Genomic DNA, 23,007 nt, shown 5'->3' with positions numbered 1-23,007 from the left:
GGCTGTTGCATTTTGTTTCAGAACTGAACAAATGAACATGTGAGCCATCTGTTTTGCTGAAAGCGCTGTGAATGTGCCAGTTTGGATGTCTCTGGGCTCTAACACTCAACACAGTGTGGCATAAAGCGCAGCTCAAGTGTCAATACCAGTTTCCAAACAATGCAGTTGTTATTTTCATGAGTGCATGAGTGTTGTTCTTAAAATGAGGTGTGATCAGACACATTGCTTGAGGCAGCAGAAAGTCAATATGCCATTGACCAACAAAAACCTGGTCTCAAGTCAGAGATGCAGTATTCTTCCTGCTGTTTAACAGATGCATCAGGAGTACAGATGAAATCTGCATGAATATTTTTATCTGCCCACACAAAGTAATTCGTAACCACGTGGACATTTCATTTCATCTCCACCAATAGCTCAGGTTTTGTCATGAGGGCAGGGGCTTTCATTCAAATTTAAATTTTTGCTGAGGATACTATGCCTCTTGTGTTAAAGGAATCAAGGAAGGAGGCATTTCTCATTGTATCACTCCTGATCCTTAGGAAAGTGATTTGTGATGTGTCATTAAATTATTTTCTTGATGAAGTACTACAGTAGTTATGAATTATGGGGCAGGGCAAACACAAGTATGAGTTTAATGGTCTTTCTAATACTTCTAAAATAAAATATATATATATATTCCATTACTGTAGCAAGACAAATTGTCAAAATGGAATTTGATGAATAACAAAAAATTAAATTCAAAGTATCATACCTGTCATAAATAACTGTAACAGTAGAGTAAGTTAGGTCATTGCATAAGATATGACTGTTTGGGAATTTACCTAGCAGGTAATGTCACTCCTAAGTGGAGAGTACAGTATTTTCTGGATTTATAGGCGCACCTTCAATGAATGGGCGGCACGGTGGCGCAGTGGTTAGTGCTGCCGCCTCACAACGCGGTGGACCCGGGTTCGAGTCCCGCCCTGTGCGGAGTTTGCATGCTCTCCCCGTGTCTGCGTGGGTTCTCCGGCTTACTCCCACCTCCAAAAGCATGCACTTCAGGTTGATTGGCCGTTCCAAATTGCCCATAGGAATGAGTGTGTGTGTGTGTGCATGGTTGTATGTCTTTGTGTGTTGCTCCGCCCTGCACTGGCGTCGTGCCCGGAGTGTCCTCCGCCTCACGCCCTATGCCGCCGAGATATGCTCCGGCTCCCCGTGACCCGCTACGGTGGATATAGCGGTGGTAATCTGAAGATGACTGACTGACCTTCAATGAATAGGCTATTTTAAACTTTTTTCCATATATAAGGCTGGATTATGAGGTGCATTGTTGTTTTTGAGAAAATTAAAAGCTTTTAGGTGCGCCTTATAGTGCGGAAAATACTGTATTTTTTTATCCATTTAAAGCACAAACACATATAAAATTACTGAAACGGTCACTGATATGGGATGGAGACTGAAAAACCAGAAAAGAAAAAAAAATGTAAAACACATCCTCTTATTAAGTCTATGTGTCTAAACCTGAAAATACCATCAACTAAAATGTTGGACGTTTTAAGACATTAAATCTTGCACATAAACACATAATTTGAAGTCTTCACAGTATCCAGATTACGATGATTTTGAGGACACACAACTCTCAGTCTGCACACTATGATCTTTATGCATCATCTGGCCCACAGAGACCCTCTTCTTAACTTATCTATGTATTTGGTGATTTGCAATCAAATGAAGACGATGGGGGCAGAGGATCTAAGAGCCATGTACTGGTCCCTGTGCAAGATGAGTACCACTGCTTAAAACAGCAGTAAAACATGTGCAGACACATCTGCAATCAATATTGATTGATTCATTCATTCATTTATTCATTCATTCATTCATTCATTGAGTGAGTGATTGCTTGATTGATTGAGTGATTAATTGGATTGAGTGACCCTAACTACGACCCCCTTCGTACTTTACCCCGCACTGCACTCAGATTGTGTGCCAGTGCGACCATATTGTGTGTGTGTGTGTGTGTGTGTGTGTGTGTGTGTGTGTGTGTGTGTGTGTGTGTGTGTGTGTGTGTGTGTGCGTGCGTGTGTGTGTGTGTGTGTGCGTGCGTGCGTGCGTACCTGCAGGTCAGTGAGGTTTGGCACATACTGGTTGTGTTCTCCCATCAGTAGGTCAATGGCTGGATGTCTGCCGTCCTTTATAAGAATCTGACACCGATTTTCACAAATCTCTGGCCTGAGCAGAGTAAACACACAAATTGTGTTATACAAACACATGAAACACACACTGAACATGTGAGGAGATAGAAATCATGACAGCTGAATCCCACCATAACTTTCCCAAGTGTGCTTTACTCCAACTTCTTGCTATTATTATGGATTTTTTAAAGTTTAAAGGTCCCATATTGTGCTTTTTTAAATTCAAGTCATTCAGCTGCCAGATGTCCAACTTCACTGTATTTGAAATTTCTTGCCCCAAAGTGATCCATGGTCCTCAATATCTTGGATTGAATATTGATAAAAGCACTTCCACCCCCAAACACTCAGTGTTAATGGGGTGTGGCTCTCAGCTGCCTATCTCCACCCCTCCCCCCTCTGAGCTGCCTCTATCAATACTCCCCTCCCCCCTCACGTTCATGTGCGTTTTGTTTGCATGAACCACTAGAACTTGTTCAATGATGAACAATCACAAAATAAATCTAACAAAAATAACAGTTAACATTACTTCCATAATAAATCCAAACTCGTCCACTAACCTTGGGTTGGAAGAAAACATGTAAAGCAAAAATTAAATGTCATCAAGATTCACTGTTGAAATGGAACTTCTTTGTATATACTACAACAACACAATGATACTCGTGGCTGGAACATCCCATACAAATAAACAATGGAACATTTCAGGCATTCATTACTGCTACTGTATAAAACCACAGCTCAAATCATTTCATCATACATGATCATGTTATTGTCATGCTGTGATTCCTGTGGCAAACGTGTTGTAGATGGTACAATATTAATCTTACATACTGTATAATAGTGTGATAACAACTTTAATTGTTCTAATTCTTGTCATTATTTTTATTTTACAGATTTCCAATTTTTTATTTCTGCTCTTTCTGTGTATTCATTCCTTTTCTTGCACCACAGCAACACTTGAATAATGTTCCATAAAGCCTGCTCTCACCTTTCCTGAAACTCTGGTAATCCTATTTTAGCCAATAATATTGACATAATGAATAATTGGCCATGTTCTCATACCTATGCGAAATTAAGAAAAACATCCACACACATAAAAATAGTGGTTCCTTGTTTTCGTTTGAGAAATTGGTTTGTAAATACACTCCTTCGCTTCCTTATAAGAGAAGTGACATAGGAACACCTTGGAGAAAACACCCAGAAGAGTACAGTTTGGTTAGACTCAGAAAATCAGTCTAAAACAACTCATGTGCAGCATTGAAGAGCATCCCTTCACTATCCTCGGAACAGTAATATCATTCTAGTATATACCCTAAACACTGTTTAATCAAACAATAACAGTTTAAATAGTTAAATAAAATAGTTGGGGGGTTTTTTACATTCAACAATAAATGCAACTTTCAATATCCCCTGCAGTCTCAAAGTTTGAGAAACCAATGAAAAGCATAATTCTCAGGTGAAAATATATGGTTTTTACAGAACTATATCTTTAAAAAGTGAACAGTGTTTTAACAGCTTGTAATTTGAAAATTATTTCCTTTGGTTCATCCCTAATGTTACATAAGGCCTATGGGTTCAAATTCTAGAACATGCACCACTTTTGCCCCAGAAGCAAAAAAAAAAATGCTGTGCTCTATTAGCTCAAAATGATGTAGACAATGCCCAAAAGGTTTGGGGTGCTTTTTACAGATGGAGGAGAAGGACGAACAAAGTGTATACCAAACAACACCCTAGCTACAGTAAATTGGACATTCCAAAAAGACAATGATCCAAAGCAGACATCAAGATCCACCAATGCTTGGTCTAACAAGAAGTCCTGGAATGCTCTACAATGGCTGTCACAGTCAGCTGACTTGGATCTCAAGGAAATCCTTGATAAAGTCTGAAATGACGATTGCAGGACACAAACCCAGAATTATTACAGAACGGCAGCCATTTCTCTGCAATAAAAGAGGTGATATTCTTCAGGTAAGGCAAGGAATAATTTTGAGACTACAACAGTCAGGGCATGTAGCATTTGTTGTTATACCGTGTTGTATTGAACTAGTAGAACTAGTCTGCTGTGATCTTATTATTGCAACTAGCTGGTTAAGAGCATATGTTATTCATCAACCTAATAAAAGAGAGACTGATCAATTTTACCTACAGCTGTACATGCATTACAGAATTACAAGTGAGTGTAACGGGTAAGAGGGACAACAAATCAACAGGCAGGACGAATTCAATCTCAAAATACAGCAAAACAGAAGGACTGCAGCAAAAAGACATGGATGGATGTGACGTTAACGACACTAAACTGGTATAAATAGATGTGTGTGTGTGTGTGTGTGTGTGTGTGTGTGTGTGTGTGTGTGTGTGTGTGTGTGTGTGTGTGTGTGTGTGTGTGTGTGTGTGTGCGTGCGTGAGAGCGAGTGAGATGTTAGCATTTTGGTTGAGCATTCTGGTGAGCCTGCTGCATACACCCACATACAGCCTGTCTGAGACTATAGGACATGACACTGGACACCTACACAGACCCCCCCCCCAACACACACAGACACACAGACATATATTAGTTTGTGCACACAAAAATGTCAACAATGCTCACAAGCACAAGCACGTGTATGCGCACAAAGAATCTCTCTCTCTCTCTCTCACACACACACACACACACACACACACACACACACACACACACACACACACACACAAACACACACACACACACACACACACACACACATCAATATTTAAGGTCTTAATGAGTGGTCATCACCTGCAATAGTTCCCTTGTTTAGCCACCTCAGCCAATGAAAATAGACAGTCCATGGTTGCTAGGTGACTAATAGCCCTTTTCATGGCGTGATAGTGCTCCCCAAACTGACTTCAGAGAGAGAGAGAGAGAGACACAGAGTGAGACACAAAAAACAGGAAGCATTTTCAAGTTTAAATTATGGTAAGTGTATTCTGCGTTGTGAGCAGACCGAGGGTCCACTTGATTAAAACAGAGCAATTCTATGGTGCATCCCCTACAAGCATTTTCTATTTGACTATATATTCACATGAATGTGTGTGTGTACGTGTCTGTCTGTCTCTTTGTGTGTCTGTCTGCATGTGCTTGCTGGTGTGGTGTGTGCGTGCATGTATACACGTGTCTCTTTGTGTCTGTTTCTTTGTTTGTGTGTCTGTGTGTGTGTGTGTGTGTGTGTGTGTGTGTGTGTGTGTGTGTGTGTGTGTGTGTGTGTGTGTGTGTGTGTGTGTGTGCATGTGTGTGTGTCTGCCATACTCTAAAAAACTGGTCCACTCCTTCTGACAGTCCAGCTGCAGCTGCTCTCGGAGCTGCTGCAGCTTCTTGTAGCGCTCCACCACAAAAGGAGAGTGATACCTGCTTACTGCCTTAGTGCTACAGAAAAAAGTTCACAAGAGGGGGGAGAGGTTGAGGAAGTAAATAACACAGGGAGTGAGTAAAGGAATGAGACAGCCATTTATTTTGTAACATAGGCATTGCTATAGCCACATAACATACAGAGGATCAACAAGTGCTAAGATTGCCAGACACCAGACTTTTTAACTTGTAGTCCCTTCAATGAAATGAAAGTATGTCAAAGGATTACAACCAGGTCAAACATAATGGGTTTTTTTAATTCTTCTTTGATTTTTAAGTCTCATTACAGGCAGTTATCTGGTGATTTATAAAAAATGTAAAAAATTGAAGAACTGCCTGAAAACAAAAAACAATTTTGTGCATCATATGCCTGAGAGGCAGCTAGTCTGCAGCGTTTCCAACAGCTCATAGTTCACACCAACCATCAATCAGCTGCAGCTAAACATCCAATGTAAGGTGGTGTACATGCAACAGGTTGAGGACACACAACAACATTTGAAAAGACAATTAGTGTGCCGCTATCAGATTATAGCAGAAAAGTGTTGGTAGGTGTCTGTGAGTGGTCATTCAGATATGTGTGTGTGAATGTTGTCCTGTAACTGTGAGCTTACCAGCTGATTTTGACCCAGTCTGGTGGAACAGTGGACGACATGGAGTTCTTCACCTCAATCAAAAACTGAGGGCAGAGGAGCATGATTTCAAAAAATATGACAGCAGCAGAGCGGCAGACAAAAGAACATGTCACTTTTGATTAAAACCGACACAAACAGTGATCCAAAATCCCACACAGACATCAGATCATCACCGTGACTCAGTCATCGACCCAAATAAAGCCATCAATCTCCTCCCACATGTCTCTCACTCTCAGCCTCAAACACACACGGACAGCACCTCCTGTCCAGAGACGGATGTGTAGTCGAGAGCCGGGGCCTTCAGTGTCAGTCGAACTTCTTTGAGATTGGAATAAATCTCGCTGACAACAGCGTGGATTTGTTCCGACCTTTTCTGCAGTACCGGGAAGCTGGAGAGTTCTGAGAACAGCTCGGTCTTATTTCCTGACCTCCAACGACATAAAAAAATGTAATCAGCAGGTAAGTAATACACGCCTGTAGACGTCTGAGCAGCATTAAAAGTTTTTCTTTGCTTTCCAAATGGTGATGAAGCTTTAAATGAAGTGAAGCAACAGCAGACTTGCAGCATTACCCAGTACACATTTCACATTTTAGCCAAAAGTCTGTGTTGTTTTTGTGTTTGCAGTTTGATACAAGTCCCTCTATATATATATTAGGTCTTTCTCATACTTTTGAAACAAAACATCCACAAATTACATATTTTTAAAACACTATTCAAACCTCACAGACTTCCTTTAGTGGCAGAGTCTAAATTTCTTTCTGTCACTACCTAAGACATACGCTGATTGACCCAAAGCCAGAAGCAATTCTGGGATGCTCTTCTGTGGAGTAATGAACTAAAACTGTTACCTGTGCGTCAGCTATATGACCGGAGATATGAAGAATTGAGAATGTGCTGAAATCAACACCCTACTTAAGCTTAAACGTCATTGAACATTTCAAAAGGACAATGATCCCAAGGCGGTCTGAAAATCCACCAAGGCTTGTTTTCAGAAGAAATCCTAGTACATTGAAGAGCAGCCATCACAGCCGTCTGACTTAAATCCCCACATCTCTGATTTAAACAAGGTGCTTGAAGCACATAAAGCCAGGAGTATTACACAAATGCAGGTATTTTTCCAAAAGGAATAGTCTTATATTGGTAAGAAATGCTGCCATAAGCTGCCGTCTAACTGCTGGTCAGCTAAAGAAGCTTTATGCGCCAAATTTGGGGAAAAACATCAAGAATCTGCTGCTTTGATTGACTTGATTACAACCCACTAATATGTGTAGTATATTTTGTTGGTACATGTCATGTGAAATAAGGGTTGAGCAGTTTTTCTTCAAAATATGTAATAATTTATTACATTTAGATCTGACACTGGAATACATAAAATATGCTAATTTAAATGGGTAATGGGTAATACAGCATGAACTAGATTTCCTAATTCTGAGATGATATCATACATGGTAGTGTGCTAGGCAAGTTAATAATGACTAAAATAATAATAATGATAATAGTAACAGTATTGTTCTTTGGCCTCCATAAGCAGAGAAAAGAAATGACCAAAAACAACTTTGCTAATTAAGTAAACATTTAAAGTTATTTACTTAGCTAAAATACAATTAGCTCTTTAAACATGAAGGAATTTTGTTTCATTTCACTGCAAACACGAATCTCAGGACCATGGACTACGGGTAGTCTTGGGGTATAAAGAGTAACTCTAGTGGGAGTATTTTATGATGGCAAGTTGTAGATAAAGAATGAGTCAATTAAAAGGCAATAATAAATTAATCTACAGCAGCAGCAATCTTTAATTTCAGTCCTGGACTACATATACATCAAAGATAATTTACTAATACATATTTAATTTACTTTTTTTGAACTGAATTCAACTTTTGAGAAGAGTATGAATCATTGAAATATCTGCTAAAATCCCTTATAGTATATTTGTCTAGTTTTGTTTATGAAACATTCTTCCCTTAGTCCTGGATAAAAACTAAAACCTGCTGTTGACCTAATGACTTGCTTTCATTTTTCTGGAGATACAACACAGTTGTGTTAAATCAACACTCACGTAGGGTTGTTTGTAATGCGCTGCAAACCACTTTTAAATACGTTTTCATATAACTTCTCCTGCAATATGTTCAAAATACAATTTGCCATTAAAACTCACTTTGCTGCTTTTTCATTGAGCACTGAGAGGAAGCTGTGAGCCGGAGCCAGAAGGTCAGGCGTGTCCAGCAAGAGACTTCGGAGCAGTTCTGATCTGATCTGTGACTCAATAGCAGGGAGCAAGGCCTGCAGTTCCACCGCCAAGCGAGAAAGACTGCTGGTGATGAGGTAAAACTCCTGCGTGGAAGACTTGAAGACACATAAAGATTTATACATAACATTTAATAATATATACTGAAGAGTAAACTGTAGTTATGGTATAATTTGAGAACCTGCTACTGACCAGAAATTGATGGACAGACAACAGTACCTTCAAGATTCTCAAACAAAACACAGATAATTTCCTATAAGGTCGGCAATGAAATAAAAAAGATACTAAATAGAAAATGTGTGTTGATAGTGACGATAAACTCTGGCCATTTTTGTATAGATGCAGGAGATCTACATCTAGTAACACAGCAAAGAATTAAAAACATACTGCCTAAAAAACGAGCAGCCAAAAAACTAATAAACAGTGAATTTGAAGAGAAAATTGCTTAATATCAGTGAAATTATTCTAACAGGCAGCGAGATAATGTATTTCAAAATAAGTGGTTGTGATGGAAAAACCATTGTGATTTGGACAAAAGAATAGAAAACACCTTTTAGCACTTCTGGTGTAAACTCATAGTTAATAGTAACGGTACTTTTATACATATAAATACAGTATATATGTACAGCCACATTCTTTTGTGTGGCTGTTGGTGTGTTTGTGTGTGCTTCACTTGTGTTGTGTTAGATTTTGTAAGCCTGTAAGATTAGATCACTAAATCTCATCTTCCCTGCTTACGACGGCTAGCTTAAAGAGCAACAATTTATTACAGCCAACGCTCTGACAGACACCAACCATTAGCACCAGCACAGCACTGAAGTCTGCACATGAAAGACAGAAAATATCCCTACAGAAAGAAAACAAAAATATTCTAAACTTCAGTTCCTGATACAGAACCAATTAACAATCATCCTCACTTGTAAAACATTTGTACTCTATGAGTACAGGCTGCCACCACTCTTTGACCTGGTGTTGCTGACGTGTGATCAATGTGACACATTTGAAAATATCCACCGTTCCATTTTCTTGTAGACAAAACAATTGTAATTATCTCATCTTCAGCCTTTTACGCGCTTTGTGGGTCACAAGTTTACTGGAGCCTATTCCAGGTGCTTGCAGGCAAAAAGGCGGGGTACATCCCAGACAAGATCCCAGCAACACAAAAGACAAACAAATGCACATGTTCACACTCACATATATGGACAATTTGGTGTGAACAATTCAGCCAAGCTGCATGTTTTTGGAGGTGGGAAGAATCCAGACAACCTGGAGAGAACCCACAGAGACACATACAAACTACAAACAGAAAGGAATCAAACCTCGATCCTTCTTGACGGTACCACCCACTGTGCCACCGTGCTGCCAATTCAAAAGTGTAACCGTGATAATGAAGATTACAAAAAATGACCAATTAATCAAAGCTGTGTGGAAATAATCCTGAAGACAGGTGATATTATAGTTTCAATCGGCTTCATGTTGCTATTAGTGATGTCACAGTGTGGCACCATCTCATGAAAGGTTAATGAGAGCCACAGTCACTATGGTTTATAGCATCAATCCCATACAGCAGGTTTTTAATGGTCCCCCATGTCTGCAGCTCCTGTGATGCTCTTTATGAACCCAAACAGAGAGAGAATGGAGACCACAGCCCCGCTCCCCATTACGTCAATAGTATGGCCAGAGACAGAGGCCATTACACACAGCCCCATTCATCTACAGAGGGCTAAAATGACAATTAAGGCCAGCCTTTCTCTGTGTATGTGTGATCATTCTTTTAAACAACATATGGCGGAATCCGGCTCGGATGACAGTGCCTCGCATCCCCCCCCCCCCACACACACACACACACACAACCTAGATGAAGCCTTCTGACATTTCAAAGGGTCTGATGGGAAAAGAGATTGTGTCAGGGAGTCAGTTCCGTGCCAATGAGGAAGGAATGTCGCATGTTATTAACTAAGGGGCACCATAAAGCACAATACAAAACTGTGCCTCTCATTTTTTAAAATTTCATTAAGCAGATGTACAGTATTAGATATGTCTTTGTCTGAACTTTTATCATTCACACATAAAGTATGTGAAATCTTCATGAAACTTAGTGAAAGTGGACATTAATTTTTACCACCTTCTTTAATAGAAGTTGGATTAGGCATGAAGTTATTTAACAGGGACTACTGGGCCTTGACAGAGGTATGTGCTGCATTGAATAACCTTCTAATTGTAGTGTGTCATTATTCCAATAGAATCCACTGGAAATTCTACAAACACAAAGTTTGTGAATACAGGTGTAACAGGAGGTGTATGTGTGCGTGTGATTTTATTACGTCTTACCTTTTTGTGGTATATGCTGCAGATGCCTCTGTTCAGGTCGGGCAAATGGGACAGCAGAGATCTGATGGAGTTTAAAGTGGGAGAGTGTGACTCCAAGATCTCCTGAAGGGCATCCTGCCTTTCTGAGATAGAACTGTGTGTTCACGGGAGAAGAGGAAAGGAAGGAAAACAATCACTCCCTGCATTCTGCAAAAGCAACCTGCCACTCAGGAAGCTGACTGACTGAAATGTACTCATCTGTGCTTGTTTCTCAATACACTTTAAATGAAGGACAATTAAGTGACAATTTACAACTAATTATATTCCTCTGCTGGTGACAAGAATGACTTGAATTGCTTCCATTCACATTGCTTATCATGGTTCTCTATGGTAAAGACAATAGCTACTGATGTTTTTCTTTTTTTTGGGGGGGGGTGTGCACAAAATTCCCAAAACACAATGTAATGTTGCGTAAACACACATGTGATTTTCCAATAACCCAGAAGAATCCGTGAAATGATGTTCACTCAATAAACAATATGGACTGACTTATTGTCAGTCGCTACTTCCAAGCCCGCAAGTATTTTGTGTTGTACAAAGAAGTCAGCTTTTCTCCATTCCCAGTGATCCTGTTAAGTTAAAGAGCACTGATCAGCTAACTGAGGAGTGGGAACGTAGCATCGTATCTGTGGGGATATTAATGGTGTGTGTGAACATTAAAAACAGGATTGGGGATGATCTAATCACATTACATGAAAAAAGTGTGGGAGGATCAATGGTGCAGTTAGTGTGGCTCGTCTGACATGTGGTACGTCAGAGCAGAAGGCTACCGACCAAAGGCAAACTAATCCATCAGCATGTCGGAAAAATGGTTTAGTTACGTAATAAAATGAACATCAAACTCGCATTCACATATGAGTGATGATGTCATGGACTGATACAGTGTGTATCTTGGAATTAATATGGCTGGTTGTAATCTGGGTTTTATTTATGCTGACATTCTGTAGAGGAGCTATCTGTATAATATTAATCTGAGAGCAGTGCCAAATCCACAGCTATAATCCCTGCACTGTGGGAGGGCAACGGCAACACACACACAGGCACGCGCGTGCACGTATACATACACACACAGACACACACACACACACACACACACACACAATCAATGCTAGAGGTACTATAATTACAGAGAACTACTTTTTTATTAAATGTGAGAGGTTTCCAGAAGCTGATGTGCTGTCATTCAATTCCAGCACGTTCATTAGATCACTTCAGAACACTAAGGTATTTTCACACTGCAGGATTTATAAAAACCAGAGCAACTGCTCCCATGGGTGAGAAATGTGTTCACATACTGCCTCTATGTATATATTTTTGTAAATTAGTTGACACTTTAGTTGACACTCTTTATTTACACGTTATGTACACTAGTTAATCACAAATTGCTTTCGTTATACTGTACTTATGTTTTCCAATAACAATAAATTTTGATCTAATCTAACATTATGGTTTTACCCAACACAATGCAGTTCATTTACTTGATATAATACAGAAGCAGAGATCACTTTCAAAACAATCAGCCATGAAGCCGTTGAAGCTTTCATGTGTCAATGCAGAAAGAGAACAGGACTGACTAATTCTATTTAAAAAACTGCAACAACTAAAATCTTTAAGTAGAATTGAAGTGTCAGCATATTAAAAAACAATCATTTCTTCTGTAATGTTTTAAAATGTTTCACCATGTCAGGGAACACCAAATAAATAACAACTGCAGTTCATCTTTCTGTTCCACTTGGACAGTAAAGAGATCACAAACACTGATGAACTCCAGTCTGCTGCAACAAATTCTAAGACATAGGTGAAATCACATGATTTATATATTATTTATACAGCATCAAATTACAACGTAAGTTATATGAAGGCACCTTTGAAGAACAGCAGTTCTAGACTGACTTTTATTCTACAGATACTTGATAATCTCCTGCTAGCCAGCACTTTGTGACAATGACAAGGAAAACTCTAACAGAAAAAAACCTGTTCAATCTGTGAGGATAATTTATAGATAATATGTCATATATATACTGTACATATTTTTCAGGCCTCTGATCAACAGTCACAAACAAAGCTGAAACCCCTCCCATCTCTAACAGTCATCCCATAAGGGTTTACATACATGCTGATTAGGTCTTAATTCAGAATAAGACGTTAGTCATGACTTGATCCAGATAGTCTTGCAGAGCGTATAAACAGCCGTGCTTCATCAGTGGGTCCTGTACTCACTGTGTGTCTGTGAGGGGCTGGCTCACCCACTTCCTCATGAGTCTCCTCCCAAACGGAGTGAGAGTGTGGTCCAACACCCACAGCAAACTGCCCTTCGAGCCGCCATCCGTCTGTGGCCATAAGAGCATGCAGACACCACAGACAGGGACAATGCTTCATTCTAAGCACCCAAATGTCAGGAAAAATGAGAAGGGCACTGATTACATGCCAGGCCTTAGGCTCTGAGCAATATTATTTATTTATTTGATAATGTTAATAATACTTAAAACTGTGTATATCTTCACACTGTTTACATGTTTCCTAACACTATAGAAATAGCGATGCGAACAATGTTGTGTACTCCGGTTGCCAAGCAACAACATTTCATTGCCAGATTCACTGTTCTCTGAGTTTCTGTGCAATGACAATAAAGGAAGTCTGTCTGTCTGTCTGTCTTATGGTCCTCTGAATTAAATTAAACCCTGGTTTCATGCTAGTACAGACAGAATTTAACTCCCTAAACATACTTTAAGAACATGACAAATTTTACTTCTGGACATAAAATGATAAACAGAGACAGAGCTTGCAACCATGTCACTCTGATGCAGCTAAATGCTCAGAGTGCTGACATGTAATGGATATACCAAGTACTTCAACCATCTCATCTAGTACTGATATGATAACTGAAAATATATAATTTTGATTAGGCTTACTTGAACACACTGAGTGAAAAGGGATCAGAACAGTTAGGTGGACATTAATGGAATTAATCAACAGAAATGTTTGTAGAAGAATGGTTTCTGTCAGTGGCTTTCTTTTTGCAAATCGTGTCCAGTGATATCTCACTATTTCCCATCCGCCTCTAAAATGCAGGGGGGTTCTTTCATCAGCCAAAGACAGCCAGCAGATTTTCCAGTAGCAAATAATAACTAGGCAGTCACAGACTGCAATATCCAGTGACATCCCTGAATTCAAAATGTTACCCTGACCTACTTTCATAGGTCAAAGATCAAAGCTAGTATTCTGACCTACTGTCATTGATCAAAGCACTAGCTTTTATCTATGGTCTTACTCACACTGGCCTTCTCCCTCGTCTTTCTATCCTATCCGATTCATGAGTGTGCAAAAGTTGAAATTTGACACTGACCTAGTTTTCTCAAAGTCAACGTTATCATCTCATTTTAATCCCCTTTGCCCCCCAAGTGATGTGTATTTTGTTTCATCTTTCTATCTGCAGCAGTTGCAAAGATATTTGGCGGACATACTAAAGGACGAACGGACGAAGGAACGGGTGAACACACAAACACTGACAATTACAATACATCACTGCTTTGAAGCAGGATGTAAAAACCAGACGATTAAATAATACTGGTGAAATGTACACCAAATTTCCCTGAGATGCTTTATCGGACTGCCAGCTGAGTTCAGTCGTAGTTTACCTGATTGTTGAGGATTTCCAAATTCCTTAGGGTCGGAGCACTGAGGATCATTCCCTCCGATGCGCAGGAGAGACGCTGGAATGAGCTGCACAAGACACAAAAATAGCTGGCTAAAAAATTTATATTAAATTTGGGAGGAAAATGTGACAAAGAAACTATGAAAATTTAAATTTATTATACATTGCTGTACATTTAGTTAGTTATTTATTTCAGGCAAGGCAAGGAAAAAACCAAAAAAGACTAAACCAAAAAAAACAAAGAACAAAATAATCAAATAAATAAGCAAAGATCATAACTCAACAATATAATTCTGCCTGAAAGGGAGTGGGAAGAAGAAAACGTATGTAATCCCACCCCTGGTGAACCATTAAATTCCCACGACTTGATTAGTTCAAGCAAAAGTCCCAAACCCAAAGATTTGTCTCCTTTGAGAGGTTGGAACCACTCATACAATCTATACTTTTGCCAGATTAAAGGATGAAATGGTAAATCCATTATCATCCATTTCCTGTTGATTGACTACTTAATGACTAAACTGCCCCTGAAATTATGCTTATTTACATGAACTGTACCTGTGGCTCCTGAGGACCCTTTCCAAGTTGAATTCTTGGAGGTACTGAATGAGCGGCCCCAGACAGCAGATCACTGGGCTCTCCAAGGACACGACACTCGACAGAGAGCGAGATCCTGGAGAAAACAGACACATGAACTCAGTCATGAGGCCTATCCAGTGCTTTACAGCTTGATGTCTGGCTTTTCTAACTGAAAGTATATGTTTGTCTGAAATTAATGAGGCAAACAAAAGCACAAACACACCATTGTCCTCTGTTTGGCAGTAGAACTTGGTGATGGTGTTCATTGCAGAAGTGAACTCAAACTGGGTGCTGTCCCTCTTCTCGATTCTCACTCGGTCATCAGCCTGAGAGCTGGAGCAGAACAACATGACGGCATCGATTCAGAGGGTTAGTGGTGCTTGCAACTGTACAAATAGGAGGAAACATATGATGAGAAATCTGATCATCTTTCCGTCCCTGAGAAAAGACCAGGCATAGCTGTGTCTTTGATTCCAGTCAACTCTATGAACACAAAGGACACAACACACATCCATTTTCCCAGCAGTTCACCGCTGTGCTTTCACAGCTCACTTTTGCTCCATGCAGTCCGTCAGAATTGCTACTTTCAAGGACAGCTTTGCTTTTTCTGCTCTGCTGTTGCCAGGGCAACCAAGGTAAACAGGTGGGTGTGAACACAAGGCTTGAGCATCTTCTTTTTTCCGTTTGCTACAGTAATGTCTGTATGTGCACACAGACACAGCAACCCAAAATTGAAATTGCAGTACTCTCAGACCCACGTTGCAACAAGCAGCACAACTCAGGCAGTACAACACCGGAAGTACAACAGACAGTACTACACAGGCAGTACAACACAAAGTATAAGATGAAACACAAAAGGATGGTAAACATCTCTATACACTCTCTGATCCCGTAAGGGGAAAGTGACGTGTGCGCAGTCCCTGAGTTGACGGGGGAGAGAGAGAGAGAGGTTGTAAGGTGTTGGAGGAGGGGCAGGGTGAGGGTAGCGGGTGGTTAATTCACTGGTTAACCAGTGAATTAAATCATATTATGACGTCATGAGAGGACCACACTCGCTGGTGTCGACACCGAGCTTAATATTTCTGCAAAACCTTGACGGGTGTGATCATCATTAAGTGACTGGTCTGTCTGGTCATAGGTCAACAAACAACAAGGCTGGATTTAAGTTCATGTTTACCATTGGTCAGAGTTGTTTGACTAATAATGTTGGTGTTAAACTCAAAATTAAAGGTTTTAAATTTCCCAGTTTGGAATAAATAAATTATATCTTAGTTAGCATTTGTTTTGAAAAAAAATTTTTTTTTGCAGTACCTGATGTGCAGACAGAGTTGGGCTGTATTTAACCCCAAATACAGGTACAGTGAAATTGATTGGGAGAAATTATGTTTTTCCAACTGCATTCTATGTTTGTGACATAACTATTGGTGAATTAGTCGGTGACAAGAGTTTAGTCGGGGTTGTAGGAAAAGGATGACACGCTGTGGCGACCCCTAGCGGGACAAGTAGAAAGAAAGGGTTTTAGTTGGTGATTAAAGTTTGAAGAGGATCCAGAACAAAGAGCAGATTTCTTTATTTCAGTTAATCTAACATTCTGAATATTTACTGAAATATGCATCAGTTTCTCCAGAAAAACCTATGCTCCCAGTTAGTTTTGAATTTAAACCAATAAACACTAGTATGTATATCTTAAGAGTTTATAACTATAATGTATTGTGTTTCCATGCCTCCACTGTGTTCTGTCTCCATTTCTGACATTTTAGCTGGTAATGTTATTGACTTGTGCATACACAATTTGACATATTACAAATAAAGTTTTATGATATCACAACCATTTGCTTCCTTCTTTCTTGGCATAGATTTAAATTTTCACTTGGGTTATAAGGTACAATGTAGCATGTTAGCATTTTAACATCTGTCAGTTGACCATTAGCACAAATCAGAGTTCTAGCATTGATGGGAATTCCCTTAAGTTTGGCGGTATTTGATCATAAACCAAAGTGGATTCAAATGGATTCAATTAACCTAAAGGGACGTTCACCTCCACTGATTTAGGGTGGTAGTAATTAAGAGGATGTTTCTTTCATAGTCAGTCACTACAGAATCAACACTGATGATGATGATGATGATGATGATGATGATGATGATGATGATGATGATGATGATGATGATGATGATGATGATGATGATGATGATGATGATGATGTGTGTGTGTGTGTGTGTGTGTGTGTGTGTGTGTGAATGTGTGTGTATGTATTTAACTTTCAAGAGTTTCAGTCATCACCTTCAAAGGGAGTAAAGCATGAACATTAGTGTTGACAGCAGCAGCCAGGAGCTTTTCGGCTGCTCTGATCCTGACTCGTGACTCCAGGCTGCGGGTGAGTAAAGAAACTAATACTGCACATAGATACTACCAACCTCCCAGGGACTCATTACCTGCCGCTCCATGGACACATACAAATGCTGTTGCCAAGGGGGCCTGTCTCATCAGCCCACTCCTGAGACATGGAAAATGTCAAACTAACACCAGTGCTTACGAGAAAAACGCTGTTATACTGTAAATGCTCACCTAGGAGGCTTTGCTTCAGGATTTCTAAAGGGATGGAGAAATATTACTGTAATATCAGTGCCGATATCCTCCATAACACCTATTTGAGGATCATTTATGCATTTGAAGAGCCCCAGTCCAATTAATCAGCGTCAACAAAATAAGAGGAAAAGGGGAGGAAGACTGAAGGAGAAGAATGAATAAAAATCAGCCATATTTAAGCAAAGAAGGAAAAGGAAAAAGTGGAACGAGTGGAAAAAGTAGAAATGAGAACCATCAAGAAGTCAGTGTCAAATAGAAGATACCCCTCTCATTTATTTAACCATCGTCTTCTAATCAAATCTGCACCACTCCCTCGTTTCATTTTCACAGCATAATGGAATCACAGGCAGCCTCTTGAGGAAAACCTTCCCAGCGGTGTGAGCATGGTGAGTGAGACTGTCAGCAACCACCAGCCAAAAGGGAGGCGACGCTTTGCTGGAATACCTCAGTTTAACTGTTTGCGCCATCGGTGAGCCGAGGAACAGCAGATTAACTGTGTCCCTCCTGTTCCTCGTTGCTCATACAGCAGCTTGAACGCTTAGATGGAAGTCTGCTTTTCCGCTAGGTGACGACTCCCTGTTGCTAAGCTAATTACTGGGATGATGTGACTTCTGAGAAATACAGATTAATATAGCTACAGTGTAGCCTTGACTCAAGTATGAGCTTAAAGAATAGGTTTACAGTATAGTCAGTTCCCAACATTTACGTGACAAGTGGTGTACCTGCAACGTTCATCCCTGAAGTTCACGGCGATTAAAGTTTATGTCTAAGTTTACATTATTTCATTTATGATTTAAAGGTATTCAAAGGACCTCTACTTGTTTTGTCATTGCAGCATCTTACATTCAAGGCATCCCTATGAGCTGTAAATGAACCTATATTTAGATGTCTCATCCAGACAGAACCCAGAGAGCTCTACTGCCTACCTTTAGGATGATCATTAGAACAGTGGTCTCCAACCCCCGGGCCCCGGACCGGTACCGTGCCACACAGAAAGAATACTTAACTTAAATTTTTTTCAGTTTATTATCTGATACTGAATGTCGTTTTGTTTTTGAAAATTAATGTATTCTCTCATCAACATTTGTCTATTTGTCTCTCTTTACACTTGTCAACACGCTTACCTGGATCACATGACCTTCTTAAAGGGGCCACTCCGGCCTCTAAAACAGAATATACTACTGTAACATTGAACCTCTCAGGTAGTAAAACAAACAAAAAACAAACATCTTTGGAAAAGTTTTTTGTGCAGGATAAAAGACCCAATGAGGAGACAGAAGAAGAACCTACGACTTCGAAGACAAGGAAAGCTGCAATTAACAATTTTAATGCTGTTTGTATCATCTTATTTGTTTGTATTTATCTGACATACCTTAAATACTGCTCTGTGAAAATATTGTCTGACGTTAACTCGGTCTGTTGAGCCAAAAAGGGTTTCGGAACCACAGCTTTAGACCATTGTTCATCCCACCACAAAGAAAATGAGGACAGACTGCCCCCTAGTGCCCAAACAGAAAACTACCTGGCGCTGGCAATGCTCTGCAGGAGTCTGTGTGTTTGTTCTGAGAGGTCAGAGGGGATCAGGATCTCCACAGGGTTTATTTTCAGGATGCGTCCCTCCACTTCAGCGCGAGACGGATCATCAGGGAAACAGTCCACTAATACATCTCCTGTGCTGGGCTGAACAGCCTACACACAAACACAAAAATGAAAGTGCATAATCACTTACTGCGGTCAGAAATCTGTCAGGAATGTTTTGTGTTTCAGTTATAATGTTGTCTTTAAATGGAAAATTCAGTTCCATATGGCTCAAAGTCAGTTCCTTTTACAAGGACGATCACCTTTTCAAGTGGGTTAAAGCTAACATGTGACATGAAATATTTATTCTCACTTTTAAATGGGACCAAAACTCTCTTCTATTTAACAGATGTAGCATCAAATGTATCAGCCCATTCATCTTATGAAACGATAAATTTCTTGACTGACCGTGGGGCTGTCTTTGATCAGTCTAACCAAGGATTCACTTATAAACTTTAAGTTGTCATCTCACTCACCAACAGCCCTATTGTCAGCTGCTTCTTCGATTTGTCCCAGTTTTCACTGATACAGAGCAAGAAGCAGTCAGAAGGATCAGACACCACATCATCACAGGCCCTCTCTTCTGTGTCCCCTGTTCTGCAGACCGGGTTCACATCTCAAAAAACGTCAAGGACAATGTTACACATACAAAGGCTTAAAAAAAAAGAGCGAGACAAGGGCCACAGATATTCACTGTCTGTCAGGATACCCTCTCCCACTAGAGTGGACTTGGTGTAAAGAGCGGTGAGCTGACGAGTGAACAGAGCATTCTTGCTGGTCCCTGAGGCCTTGATGGCAGATGTCTCTGTCTGCTTCACCACACCAACCTAGAAAAATGAAAGGCAATGACAGGGAGATAAGAAACAAAGTGGGTCTAAACACTACATACAAACAGTATAGAGGATAGACTTTGTACCTTGTGTCCTTGAGACACCAGCCGCCTAACATGAACAAACAAACGGTGCGTGGGAATGCTGCAGGTCATGAAGTTATGATCCAGGTGACAGAAGATGTTGAGTTCTTTTGAAGCAATCTGCTTACACAAAAAGTTGATGTATGTCCTTGAAACATTTTACTTTCATTTTCATTTGGGATCAAAAATTAGCAATTTATATATTTTTTGTTCTTGCATTTGATAATAGGTATTATCAGTTCTGTACAACACTGTCCTATTTCTACAGAGAAATCAAATATTGGAGAGTCAAAAAAGCCTCTAGCAGAAAATGACAGAAAAACACAGTTTATGCAGAGAGAGGACATAAATATTAACCAAAAACAGTTTCACAATAAAGTCAGACATCTGTTTTATTAGTCATTTATAACACAACTTTTGATGGTAGCGTAGCAGCATAGATCTGAGCTTGATACTGTTAGCTGTCATACTGCACAGATGCTTTTGTGTTCTCACCTCTGCATCCTCCCCAAAGAACCGGTATTTGTAGCCACACTCCACAGCCAGTAACGCATCCTTATGCTGTTGTTTAAGCCCAACCACCTGCTGTTCCAAGGGAGTGTACACACTCTTTGTGCGTCTAGAGGAGGTGCTTGAGTCTGGAAGAGGATTCAGCTCTTCAGCCAATTCTCCTCCTTCCCCATGTTCTCCTTTAGACTTGACAGACTTGGACAAACCAAAAACCCCCCAAAAAAGAATTCCACTTTAATAGAAATCGCTTTAATAGTTCCCCCAAACAAAGTACCCATTTGTCCGGTTTCTATTCATTATTGATATACATACTGTATATGAAAAAAAGATTTTTTTTTTTTAAAGTTTATAAATGCTATCTTTCTAAACTACTTCAAACATATCAGAATAACACACACCACCATGGATATATCTACAATTATGAGCTGACATACTGACCCAAGTCTATTGCCTTTTACAATAGTTAATGTTTAAAAAATGTGACGACTTCTTGACAATTAAATCCGACATCTTGTTTACACAGACAAGTGAAAGAATATGAAACTCAAACCTTCGTCAGAATCAGCTCATGAAGCAGCTGCTGCCTTGATCGTTTTGGGAAGTTACAAATTTAACTTGAAAGCTAAAGTCTTTGGTGCTACAGCTTGTTTAAATTCTGATAGCAGTGATGTGATGCAGTGACGTGCACCTGTTTTTTCCCAGCTAGTCCTGAACTCTTCTTTCCTTTGACTTCCTCTTTTTTGTCCACACACTCCTCCTCCACCTGCTGAAGCCTGTTTTCATCACTCTTTTCATATGTAATGTCCAGAGTAGGTGAGGCATCATCAGTGTCACTGTGACCAACGTGTGAGTTGACTGAGGTGAAGCCTTTCAGCTTTTCCAGTGTGGAGGAGCAGATTTTGCCAACGCCCAAGCTCAAAGGCCTCTCTGAAGAAGAAACAGTTAAAGAATTCCTCAATGTGAACTTGGGCAAAAATCTCACATTGGAACATTACACACCACTGAGCTGGATAGACTCACCTTTATTGATCTGAAAGGACACAGGTTTACAATCCAAATCCTCCACAAGCTGGTTTTGTGGCAAAAGCTTGGCCCGTTTTTTTGGCATTCCAATGTCATCATCATCAGTGCAAACATTCTGCTGCAGCACAAAAACACCTGAGGTTCAGATTTTGTCTGTTTTTTCCTTGAACTCCTCTGTCACAACTGCAGCACACCTCACTGCTGTTCTGCTGTCCTTGTGCATGTCCTGTACTATTCTAACGTACTTCTCTGCCACTCCAGACTTCCTCAAACTATACCGCAGTTCCTCTCTGGGTATCCTGTCATAGGGTTTCTATGGATCTACAAAAAGACAAATGAACTCCTTCTTGCCTTCTCTGTACTTCTTCATAAACATCCTCAAAGCAAATAATACATCTGTTGCTCACAAACACTCACTTCTGTCCTGAGTCTAGTCGCTGTACTAATTCCCACAACTTCATTGTGTGACTCTGCAACTTTATCCCTCTATAGTTCTCACAACTCTGCACATCACCCTTGTTCTAAGAGGGGTGATGTGCTTCCTCCATTCCTCATGCATCTTCTCACCTGCTAGAATTCTGTTGATCAACCTGGTCAAAAGCTCCACAGCCAACTCTCCTAAATGCTTTTATACCTGCACAGCAATGTCAACAGAAACAACTACCTTTGTGTTCTCCATCCTCTTTACTGCCATTCTAAATTCCCTCTGAACTACCACACGCAGGCAGGATTTAGAAGGATTTATGTTTTTCTTTTATTATAACTACTGTTTGGGGGCATACGCTCTGGGAGAACCTGTCAAAATGTGTATCCACAGGTCATTCCTGGATGTAGTAATACATCTACACAAAGATTTAACATGTCTACCTAAGATGACCATCAATGTATTTATCTGACAAATATTTAATGACACAATAATCACATTTAAAAGAAAAGTAGTTTTACATGGAGAAACGTATCTATCATCTGTGTGATTTTGATCTAACGGCATAAAAAAAAAGGAAACTGCTTAAGAATCAGCCTGAAAATGTTAATTCATTTTAATTTTACATGAGATTTTGGGGGGGGGGGTGTGTGTGTGTGTGTGTGTGTGTGTGTGTGTGTGTGTGTGTGTGTGTGTGTGTGTGTGTGTGTGTGTGTGTTCAGTGAAACGCACCCCACCTTGACTGCTGAAGGCTGGTGGGCAGACGGACTGGGGTTAATTCCACGCTGAGTGTTCGTGGCGGAGAAGTAGCTGCTAATGGAAGTCTGAGTCGTGCGTGGTTTTCTCACAGACTTCGGCATGATTTAATTCACATTCAAGTCAAATACATTATGTAAAAAAAAAAAATTCTACAAAGAAAGTAAAATGTCATGAGCAGCTGCACAACCCTGTGACTGGCTTT

At 40.0% G+C, this 23,007-nt stretch overlaps 1 protein-coding gene across 3 annotated transcripts in view; it reads right to left on the bottom strand.

The window, feature by feature from the left end:
- Nucleotides 1-23,007, bottom strand: part of msh3 (mutS homolog 3 (E. coli)) — a 51,331-nt gene extending 28,324 nt beyond the window's left edge. Inside the window, exons 1-19 of one of the 3 annotated variants that reach the window (XM_068311833.1) lie at nt 22,784-23,007; nt 21,620-21,740; nt 21,288-21,526; nt 20,585-20,794; nt 20,093-20,209; nt 19,886-20,003; nt 19,653-19,792; nt 19,121-19,287; nt 15,235-15,344; nt 14,991-15,105; nt 14,419-14,503; nt 13,001-13,110; nt 10,742-10,874; nt 8,321-8,508; nt 6,424-6,592; nt 6,144-6,208; nt 5,434-5,550; nt 4,924-5,031; nt 2,094-2,208 (exon numbers count right to left, since the gene is read on the bottom strand). In XM_068311833.1, coding sequence (XP_068167934.1) covers nt 2,094-2,208; nt 4,924-5,031; nt 5,434-5,550; nt 6,144-6,208; nt 6,424-6,592; nt 8,321-8,508; nt 10,742-10,874; nt 13,001-13,110; nt 14,419-14,503; nt 14,991-15,105; nt 15,235-15,344; nt 19,121-19,287; nt 19,653-19,792; nt 19,886-20,003; nt 20,093-20,209; nt 20,585-20,794; nt 21,288-21,526; nt 21,620-21,740; nt 22,784-22,906 — 2,550 coding nt within the window. In that variant the 5' untranslated portion in view covers nt 22,907-23,007. The remainder of the gene's footprint in view (nt 1-2,093; nt 2,209-4,923; nt 5,032-5,433; nt 5,551-6,143; nt 6,209-6,423; nt 6,593-8,320; nt 8,509-10,741; nt 10,875-13,000; nt 13,111-14,418; nt 14,504-14,990; nt 15,106-15,234; nt 15,345-19,120; nt 19,288-19,652; nt 19,793-19,885; nt 20,004-20,092; nt 20,210-20,584; nt 20,795-21,287; nt 21,527-21,619; nt 21,741-22,783) is intronic. The other 2 variants (XM_068311836.1, XM_068311835.1) reach the window with 2 other exon arrangements.

The sequence above is a fragment of the Antennarius striatus genome, chromosome 3 (assembly GCF_040054535.1).
Source record: "Antennarius striatus isolate MH-2024 chromosome 3, ASM4005453v1, whole genome shotgun sequence".
Taxonomy (NCBI): Eukaryota; Metazoa; Chordata; class Actinopteri; order Lophiiformes; family Antennariidae; genus Antennarius; species Antennarius striatus.
This window is presented reverse-complemented; position numbering and strand designations above follow the sequence as displayed.